This window comes from Quercus robur, chromosome 8 (assembly GCF_932294415.1).
Source record: "Quercus robur chromosome 8, dhQueRobu3.1, whole genome shotgun sequence".
NCBI lineage: Eukaryota > Viridiplantae > Streptophyta > Magnoliopsida > Fagales > Fagaceae > Quercus > Quercus robur.
This window is the reverse complement of record NC_065541.1, coordinates 19,048,829-19,059,616: the sequence shown is the minus strand read 5'-3', so window position 1 is coordinate 19,059,616 and position 10,788 is coordinate 19,048,829. Positions and strand designations below refer to the sequence as shown.

At 36.7% G+C, this 10,788-nt stretch overlaps 1 protein-coding gene across 1 annotated transcript; it reads right to left on the bottom strand.

The window, feature by feature from the left end:
* Positions 1 to 327: 327 nt before the first annotated feature.
* Positions 328 to 4,830, bottom strand: LOC126693921 (uncharacterized). Its single transcript, XM_050389978.1, has 2 exons — positions 4,721 to 4,830; positions 328 to 1,027 (listed from the first exon to the last, which is right to left on the bottom strand). Exons 1-2 carry the CDS (start codon positions 4,780 to 4,782, stop codon positions 514 to 516), a joined length of 576 nt encoding a protein of 191 aa, XP_050245935.1. The 5' UTR covers positions 4,783 to 4,830; the 3' UTR covers positions 328 to 513.
* Between the last annotated feature and the right edge of the window lie 5,958 nt (positions 4,831 to 10,788).

Here is a 10,788-nt window from a genome sequence, read left to right as displayed (position 1 = left end):
AAGAATGGACTGCGAGGATCTTCCATTGGAGAAAGCTCACGATGTGAAGAAGTAGATGAGGTAGTTTCAGTATTTGACGCCATTGATAAAGGCTCAAGCTCTAATACCATATAAGATAGCACAGAAATCTTGAAGAGGAAACAATGTGCGAGAGAGAGAGAATGAAAGTTGAAGAAAATACTGATTTCTATTGAATGAATGAATCTGTACAATCTCTGTGTCTAAATACCAAAACAGAGGCTTGGAAAATATTCCAAATCATACGGGGACAGTTATAGCACGTGTAACAGTTAGTTATAGCACGTGTGAACATCTCCTACTTTAAATACATTACAAACTATATGTAGCTTTAGATACTGAAAACACAGAACTACAACAATTATACTTCACTAATGTCGTTTAGTCAGATAGTTTATTTCTTCGTTCCTTTCTTCTCTTGCTTCATCTCTTCTCTTTCTTTCTGACGTGAGCTACAATCTTTTTTTTTTTTTTTTTGATACCAAAATAGGAAGATTACATAGAAGCTGGATTAAACCAGCAAAGTTTGATAGGCATCTGAGTTGCCTTTTTAGCTATATTACATAAGTATTTAACCAGCACATGGGATACTAAGATCATATGACAGAGGAGACCATTTTGTACAAGAAAATTCAGATCAGCAAGTCTTGTGTGGTCCTGCCAATCAGACGCTCTCCTGGTGTTGAAGATCTTGACCATACCTTTACTGTCACTTAGAAGCAAAACACGAGAAAAATCATGATGTTTAGCAATAAGACAACCTTCCACCACAGCTTCAAGCAAAAGACCAAGTGCTGTATCAGCTAAACTACTATTAACACCAAAGAACACACAAACTCCTTGAAGATTAACAGCTTCATAAACAAAAGCACTCCTATTCTTCTTCCTGTCTCTAAACCCTGTAACTTTGATGATTAGTTGCCAGGAACCTGCTGCGGATTGGACTGAAGACGGAGATTTTCTTGGGAGAAAAACTGAGTTGAATTGGTCTGAGAATGCATCCTTGTACCTGCAAGACATAGATTGTGCCATGAGAATTACTTGCATAGGATTAGGTGAAATCCCTTCACGAACAACTTTGTTTCTGTGATTCCAAATAATCCAAAGGGTTGTGAAAATGGCTTGTAAATAATTCATAGAAACAAGATCCTTGTTACTGTGATTAAGAATGGCCCCAGTTAACCATTGCTGAATTGAAATGTTACTGAAATCTGAAGAGTGAATGGCCAAAAAGGTGCCATGCCAACAAGCTCTTGAGAAGGTACAAAGGAGAAAGAGATGAGTGCTGTTTTCCTCATGCTCATTGCAGAAAGGACATTTGGAATTAACTGAGATTCCTCTGTGCCTTAGATTGGCAAAAGTAGGTAAACTATCAAGCATCAATTTCCACACAAAGGAATTTACTTTTAGGGGGGTTTTCACTTTCCAAATTTTTGACCACACCACCTGGTTAGTCTGATGCTCTCCATTAGAGGAATGCTTTGAATTAAGGATCTCGTATGCCTTCTTAACTTGATACTCTCCATTAGAGGAATGCTTCCAAACCAACTTGTCCTGGACAGAATTAGTTTTGGAAATAGGAATTTGGAGGATTTGTCTAGCTAAAGAAGGGGGATACAAAGATCTGACTAAATTATAATTCCATGAAGCAGCATTGTGATTGATTAAGTCTCCCACAGTACCAATAGGTAGCCTATGGTCTTGAATATTAAGGGACGGCCAGTGAAACCAGTCTTTATGAATAAGGGGGATATTGTATCCATCACCAATCCTCCATCTTCCTTCTTTCAATATTGAACAATCATGATTGATAATGTTTTTCTAGAACCATGAGTAGTGAGGTTTAGGGCAGCACTCCTAAATAGAACCTCTAGGGAAATATTTAGCTTTATAGGTCCTAGCTAATAAAGAGTGGGGATTATGGTGTATTTTCCAAAACTGCTTAGAAAGCATAGCTCGATTCATGGTTTTGAAGGTTTTAAGTCCAAGCCCCCCTAGTCTTTTAGGTTGACAAACTCTATCCCAACTTATAAGATGTAATTTCCTTTCCCCAGGCTCATGCCCCCACCAAAAAGCTCTAGAAACAGAATCCATCTTACTGCATATGGTATCAGGAACCTTAAAGCAAGAAAAAGCATAAAGAGGAAGAGAATGGATAACCGAAGAAATAAGAGTAGTTCTACCAGCTTGGGATAGTAGTCTAGCCTTCAAACCTTGAAGTCTAGATTGAAGCTTATCAACCAAAAATTGAAAATCAGCACATCTATTACCTCTCATCTTGAAATTCATACCAAGGTATTTGGTAGGATTCTGGACCAGATTGACTTGAAGGGTAGAAGCAAGGGTTTCTTGGTCCACAGCAGCCATGTTAGGAGAACAGTATAAATCAGATTTAGCCAAATTAATTTTTTGACCAAAGATAGAACAATACCAATCCAAAATGGCACGCAGTTTAGTAACTGACCTATTATCATTTTTAAAGAAAAGAAGAGAATCATCCGCAAAAAGAAGATGAGTAAAAGAGAGACTGTTCCTACCAATTTTCACACCTTGTAATTGTTTTTGCCTTTCGGCTTGCATTAAGGCAATAGAGAGGATATTAGCACAAAATAGGAATAAATAAGGAAAGAGAGGGTCCCCCTGTCTTAGGCCTTGAGAAGGCTTGAAAGAAGATGACAAAGTCCCATTGACAAGCAAAGTATAACTCACAGATGTCACACATTCCATTATCCACTGAATCCATCTATTTTCAAATTTCATAACAATTAGAACAGCCTTAAGAAATGTCCAGTCAACCCTATCATATGCCTTACTCATATCAATTTTAAGGACTCCAAAACTTACTTTTCTTCCTTTTTTCTTCCTGAGAGCATCAAGTATCTCATGAGCAATTAGGATATTATCAGTAATGTTTCGTCCTTTAATGAAAGCATTTTGATAGGGTGTTATGAGGCTGTCTATAAGTGGTTTGAGTCTATTTACTAGGATCTTGGATATGACTTTGTAAATAACATTACAAAGACTAATAGGCCTGAAGTGAGAGACTTCATCAGGGAATGGGACCTTGGGAATGAGGGTAATAAAGGTATGATTAAGAGGTTTAAAAAGAGATCCTGAATGAAAGAAAGCTTGGACAGTGTTAATGACATCCCACTTAACAATATTCCAATATTCTTGAAAGAAAAAAGTAGGAAGACCATCTGGACCAGGTGCTTTGTGCGGACCAAGTTGGAATATAGTGTCCTCAATCTCAGAAGGAGTCAGGGGTGAATTGAGAAGGCTTCTATGCTAGTCAGACAGAGAAGGGATAGACAAGGATTGCAAATCCTGCACAATACTAAGAAAGTTGGACTGATTTGTATTTTCAAAACAACTTTTAAAGTGTCCAACTAAAATACTCTCAATTTCCATCAAATTATCTGTTATGTTCCCTGCAGAATCTTTGATTTGTAAAATCCTATTTTTAGCTCTCCTTTGTTTTACAACAGTCTGGAAGTACTTGGTATTCCTGTCACCTTGCAGGATCCATTTAGTTCTAGCCTTTTGAGCCCACATCAGCTCTTCCCTATTCATCAGGTCTTCCAATTCACTTCTGATAAACCTTTCCTTCCTAACATCCTCAATAGAGCATAAGGAGTTTTGAACTTGTTGCAATTGAGCTTGCTTTATCTTAATTTCCCTCTCTACCTTCCCAAACACAGATTTATTCCATTCAACTGCTGTTCTCTTGACATTTAAGAATTTACACCTTAATTGAGCAGCTCTAGATCCTGTAGAATTAACAGCCCAGGCTTGTTGGATCATGCTTTTGCAATTGGGATGAGTAGTCCACATAAGTTCAAATCTAAAAGGTCTGGCTCTAAAGGGGGTTTGGTGTTCAAAATCCAAAAGAATTGGGCCATGATTCGATTTGATTATTGGAAGATTTCTAAGGGAATAAAGAGGGTACATATTGACCCACTCCACAGTGGCAAAAGCTCTATCAAGTCTTTCCATCACAAACTCATTCTCTTCTCTGTTATTTGTCCAAGTGTATTTTTGACCAGAAGCAGCTAGATCACACAATTGGAGATTTGAGATAACTTGTTGAAACAACTCTGCACCAATAATACTACCTTGAGTGAATGAAAACTTTTCCTCCTTGTTTAAAACCTGATTGAAATCCCCAATACAAAGCCAGTTGAGTTGGGCATAAGCTTTAAGAGAAGAGAGTTGCTGCCAAACCTCCTCCCTTCGAGCATGATCAGGGTGTCCATAGACAAAAGTAATGGATACAGGGTTACCCTTATTATCCAAAAGATCAATATGAATCAGATGATTTGAAACAAAATTGATTTGAAGACTATGTCTGGTCATCCAAGCTAAAATCAAACCCCCACTAAGGCCCACTCTAGGAACTTCCCATCCATCAGAGAAACCACATCTAAGCCACACATCTTTGCCTTTGCCTTCTACTAATTTTGTTTCCATAAGGAAAAAGATATCAGGTTTATATACTTGGGCTAGTTTTTGGCATTGGAGAATTGCAGAGGACTTGCCCAAACCTCTGCAATTCCAACTCATGATCCTTATGGTTGCTGGGGAAGCTGATTAGGGTCAGCTTCCCAGCACCCTTTTGGATAATTAGGAGCTTCCACATTTAAGAGATACTCAGTAAAAACAGTATGAAAAAATGAGTATTCAACGGAAGTAAAGTCAGTACCTTCCTTTGAGAAGAAACCACAGAGAAGCCTCTGATGGATGTTCCTCCCTAGCCGTCCACATTCTACTCTGAATCTTTTCTTTGTAGGCAGCTGCCTATTTTCCAAACATTCCTCACTCTGTAAGTTGAGAGACGGACCCGGGTCAGAAGCAACTGAGGCAGGGGAGGGTGGGCCTGGGCCAAGATTTGTAAGCTCAGTATTAAGAATGTTGCTGAGTCCAATGTCCAAGCTAATTGTTTGATTATGATCTGTTTCCACCTGCGTTTCATTATCCACTAAATACTGGGTCCAAGACTCATCCTGGCCCACTTCTTGAGCCCTTCTAATTCGAGGCCCATCACTGGAGCCACCAACTTCAAATCTGTTCCTATCAACTCTTTGAATTAAGTCTTCAAAATAAGGGACAGGCATCTCAGGTATCTGTTCCCCACTCCATGCATTCCTACGTACCCAATCAGGGCAGTCCTCATTGAGTCTATCTAAATTGAACATCAACACAGTCTCATCACTGTCAGTAGCACTTGAAGATCTAGAATTCTTTCTTAAGGAACCATTAGTCATGATTCATGAAGGGTCCATTATCTCCCACCCAAGTCCAGTGCAGATTAGAACCAGAAGGTAAAGCACATGGAGGTCTCAGAATAAAAGTAGCAGTACCCTCAGCATTGTGGTCAACATACTGAGTAGTTTGGTTTGTTTGATCCAGGTTAGTGTTAGGCGGATTATCAAGGTTCGGGGGCAGAATTGGGTTGGAAGCAGGGGAAGTAAGGGGAGTCTGAGTGATAGGAGGGTTACCTAAGGAAAGGGATAAAATCGCAGAATTAAGGTTTGCATGGTCATGTTCGGATTAAGGGGTGACCAAAGGAGATGGATTAGGGAAAGAACTCGTTGGATTAGACATGCGTGGGGTCTTAGGGTCAGGAAACATATGGTTATTGTCTTCCTGGGTATGATCAGTATGGGGGGGGGGGGGGGGGGGGTTAAGAACAGGGGCATCAGAAGTGGTATACAAGTTTGCATGTGGGTGATGATAATGTTGTAAGTTTCCATACCTCACTTGGGTAGTCCATCCTCGTCTTCTGTGATAGAACGCCCTTAGCTCGTTGTGAAAATGAGGTTCTAAAGCATCAAACCCAAATTGGACATGGTGAGTGCGTTGAACCCGATTTCTCTGACGAATGAGCATTCTCTCGATCATATCCATGCTCTCATTACATTGGCTCCTCATATGTCCGATTAATCCACACCGAGTACAAAGTTTATGTACTCTCTCATATCTACATTGCACCCAAGTCCGAGAGCCATCATCAAGGCGTAGCATAAAACCTGCAGTTAATGGCATCCCTCGTACCCTTATTCTCATAAATCTAATATTTCTGAGAATACAATCTTCCCAATCCACTCTTTCGACAATACCCATAATTTGACCCATGCGTTCAGCCAATTCAGGATATTGATACTCCAGTGGAAGACCATGCAGCGGAACCCACATAGAAACATAATTTAGCTGTAACTGACTAAGAACTAAATTAGGCCTCCATTTCTCCAAAATCAAAAACGCACCATTTACAGACCATGGACCCTTAGCACAGAAATGGTTTAGATCTTCCAAAATCTCAAAATGTATGAGATAGAAGAATGAATCCCTTCCTATAACTGAAACCACCCCTCTGATCTTCCATGCAGAGTTAATAATCTGTTGCAAATGGTGAACGGAGAATTTCCTGTAGTCTAGAAGGAAGCCAATGGTGCAATGACTCCAAAAATCCCTTTGCATGTTGAGATTTTTAGAATCTGCTTCAAGAACAGGCCCATGCCTAGCAAAAGGAGACTCAAATTCATCACTGGTCTGAGAAGAAACATCAGAATCTTCAGTGAAAGGACCAACACTAATGTCGGACCCACTACTCTCAAACCAACCAAACTCCCGTGCTGGGGACTGGTCCCCCATAGTCAGCAAGAAAAACAAAAGTACAAGGTTCCAAAGGAACCAGAGAAAGACACGGAGAAGAACAAGACAAAGAAGGATAAGAAAAGGCTGAAAGACCAGATGGTAAAGGAGTTGCAAAGGTGTGATGAAAAGATAACAACAGAGAATAGAGAAAAATTGATACAAAAGGTACAAACAGAGCCTATACCTCAGACACGTCAACACAAAACATCAACTTAAGAAAAGAGAGATAGGAAGTGGGAAAAGACAGGAGATAGGAAAGTCATAGAGATGAGATTGTAGTGGAAGACAGTGATAAGAGAAAGGTACAACAGGGCAAAGCAAAAAGATTTAGGAATCAACGCCGAGGCAAAAGACGCCGACGAAATACCAACTTAGTTGTCTGTTGTCTTTTACTCAAGGTCTGTTTTGCAACTGGGTAATGTCCAAATTGTCCTAAAAATCTGCTTCTAGATATCGTTCATCTCCATGGCATTCAAAAACTTGGTAATGGCCTAAGAGATACAGCATATGTGGGCGTTGGATTAAATGGCATAGACGATGGTTATAATTCGGAAAGAGAAATAAAATTCAAGATGACCGGTTACCTTTAACAATGAGGCATCAGTGACATAAGTCTTTTAAACTGTCAAGAACACACTTTGGCAGCACAAAATGTACTCAAGTTGATCATATGATGCAAGTAAGGAAGCAAATTTTAAACAAACAAGCCTCGGAGTTTGATTGTTGTCATTCACGATCTTGATCAGATATATCATACAAGAACCTGAAAGTGGACATATAACAATGATGTTCAATGTGAAGTAGATAAAACTAACATACCAATATGAGAATGTATGAAAAAGAGGGAGAAAAGTGTGAATACAAGGAACAACAACACATACAAGAGAAAGAAAGATAGCCATAAAAGAAATAAATTGCCTAAAAAAGAAATGGTTCTCTCTGTTTGCTTTTAAATGGAAATGATTCATTTCACGGTAAAAATTAATTTTTCATAAATCTAAAGATGTTCAAGGTACTATAAGTCGACGTTGAATCTTCTTCCATCAAATAACGAATAATAAGCAATTTTAAATGTGTTAATATCACTTATTCTTATAGATTGATAAAAAAAATTAAATCTTCATTATAAAATGGTTCTTCTTCATCTTAAAAATAAATGGAATGTTCCTTTTTTCAAAACGTTTAACCATAAAATAACAATTTTTATGTCAATTAAAAAGAAAAAAGAAGAAGACTATTAGCAGGTTGGGAATTGAATAATGAACCAGTATATAAATGAAAGGCCATTTTTTCTTTTACATAAATTATTTTTTTAGGAAAAAAAAAAGATAGCTAAAAAAACAGAGAATATAAATATATTAGAGTTCCTCCTAAAAAAATTACAAATTTCTTAGATAATAAAAAAATAAAAATAAAAAACATGTACAGTCATCTAATCACATAAATATCTAAGACCAAATAATAATAATAATAATTTCATAAGCACAATCCCATCAAAGATCTTACCAGTCCTCTCTCTCCAAAAGAAAGTCAAACTTACAAATTTGAAACTGTTTAGAAATTAGAGGAGAAGTTTAGATACATAGACTGATTAGCTGTTGCTCTTAAAAACATACAAGAAAAAATACACACAATCCAAGAAGATAACAAAAAGCAACCCTTCTTGCTCAAAATGATAATCTTTTGGGAGAAACCACGAAAAGTAAAAGCAAGTGAAGAAGATATGCTGTGGACTAGCTTTTCAGGTCACAAAGTGGCTTTATAGAGGTCACAAAGTGGATGAAGTACTTGTTTTTTCTAATGAAGTAACTAATCAAGATTAAGCATGATAGTATAGATAACCACAATCTATTGTTTTGTTTAAGCATTCTCCCTTGATGTTATTGTAAATACATGCATGTACATATGGTTTGAATTGGAACAATTCTTAAATGTGTAAGGTTTACTTTAAAATTTATGAAGGTTTGAGTTTATATTTGAATCCACCCAAAAATTAGGTGGTTTAGAATATGACGTTTCACATAATTTTTTTTTTTTAATCTCAAAACGGACACAGGACAACCAATAATGACAAAATTATAAGCTCTCTAAAAAATAATAATAATGACTTTTTGATTTTTTTTTTGTGAGATCAAAACGATAAACTTTTTGAAGTTAAAGATTAATGCATTCTGACATTTTTTTTTCTTCACTTAGTCTATGGTAGGTAATTAGTTTTGATTTTTGCTATTTTTATACTTATAGATCTTGTAAGCTATATAATTTTTATTTTTATTTTTATATTTAAATCCTTTCATATGGAAAATTAAGTGTCAATTTGTAACTTTTCAAAACTGAAAATTCTATTGTGTAGTATCATTCAAGAAGAAAATTATTGTATTGTGACTCAAAAAGTCGAAATTGGCTACCTCTAAAAACTTATTGTCATTAATTTAAGGATGTGCATGGATTAAATTAAGGTCTAGTCCACGTCATTTATCCACCATTCCAGTAAAAGACTCCCACTTATTTAAAATTGCTGAGTCAGTATTTAGTTTTTATTTAAAACTTCACAATTCTAAACAAATGGGAGCCTTTTACTGAAATGGTGGACCACATCACTTGTCCACAAGGGCCTTATAATTTCTCATAGGTTCGGCTATTTTGAAACAAAACCAACTTTCCCGGGTGGAAGACCAATGAACAGACGCAAAAATGACTGTTGACCAAAGACCAACAAGTCAACAACGGACCTTTCCACCTTTGCATGTAAACTCCACAAGGGTGCCCAACGAGAACTCATCTTAATTTACACCTTTATCTTTGCAGGTTGCATCAATCATCTTCTCGAAATACATGTTGCTCTGCTGCCCCGATAAACTCATAATTGTTTAAATTGTTCAGCTACGATCATAAATTTGGCTGAGCTTTGACCAAAAAAAAAATTGTCATTATTTAATGTAGAACAATTAATTGTCATGGCCTTCTTGAACTCTCAAGAGCTCCTAAAATCGCACAAGGCAAAAAATGCACTAGTAGAAATCATCTAAGCGACGGAGTTGGATTTGTATGAAATTTGGCAGGTTAAAGGGAAACAATCTTCTGATCAATAGTCGTTGTTTTGCCATAAATTGCGCCATGATTTTGGCGAATTCCTTCATTTAGTCTCTGAAATCAGTGAATTTGTTGTTTTTAGTAATTTTTGTTTCCTTAATAATCTTTTGCTCAAAAGTCAGAATAAGGTTCTGCTTATTTTGGGACGACCCTTAAACAAATCAAAAGATTTTGTTCTCAATCTTGTAGTAGACGACAAAACTGAACATTCCAATGAATCCTCGTAGCAGACCAACATATAACCTCCGCCACTAAAGAATCATTTGTCCTTCTAATACAATAAAGTTTCAGAAAAATCCTCTTGGAGGGTGCAATCCCCACACCACATATCTTTCCAAAACTTCACTCTAGTACCATCCCTCACATCAAACAGAAGGAGTTTAGAAAAATTCAACCAGCCACTTTTAATGAATCTCCATAGGCTAACACCATAAGCGATTATGTCACTCTAACAAAATGATAAATGAATGTTTTGAATTACTATTTGTGATTGACGACACATCAATTTATAAAATCTATGTAGTAAAATATGTAGCAAACTAAAGCATCACTCATGTTATTATGCGGTTCCTAGCTTTTTGAACATTTCTAGTATGTATTATTAATATAGATTATTTAAAAGTTGGTTTTATAATGTATTTTAGTGCTTGCATTATTGAATTAATGTTTTTAAGATTTGATTTGTTTATGATCTTCAAATTTTGAATTGTTTTTGCTTTTTTTTTTTTTTTTTTTGAGAAACAGATTTGTTATGTTTTGACTTTTGATAATTAAAATAAATCACCAGAGATCACATTTAATAATTAAAATAAGTAAACCCAAAATAACTCTATCTAGGTTATTTCGTGTGTGATGTGCATCTGTGCCTGGCGCCGCCAGTCTCTGGCCATGATTCCATGACTGTCCGCTAGGCTTCATCTCATGCTACAGTCCATGGTCGTCACTGGTATCTCTCCCTCTCTCTATCTGTGTTCAGCATGTTTATTGCTAAAACTACAAGAAACTTTGTGCTGCTATAAA

Bases quoted from the DNA above. Each gene is read 5' to 3' on its own strand.
- LOC126693921 (XM_050389978.1), bottom strand. From the start codon at position 4,782: ATGTGGACGGCTAGGGAGGAACATCCATCAGAGGCTTCTCTGTGGTTT. The intron at 1,028-4,720 runs GTACTGACTTTA...TATGTCTTGCAG, and splicing joins TGGTTTCTTCTCAAAGGAAG to GTACAAGGATGCATTCTCAG.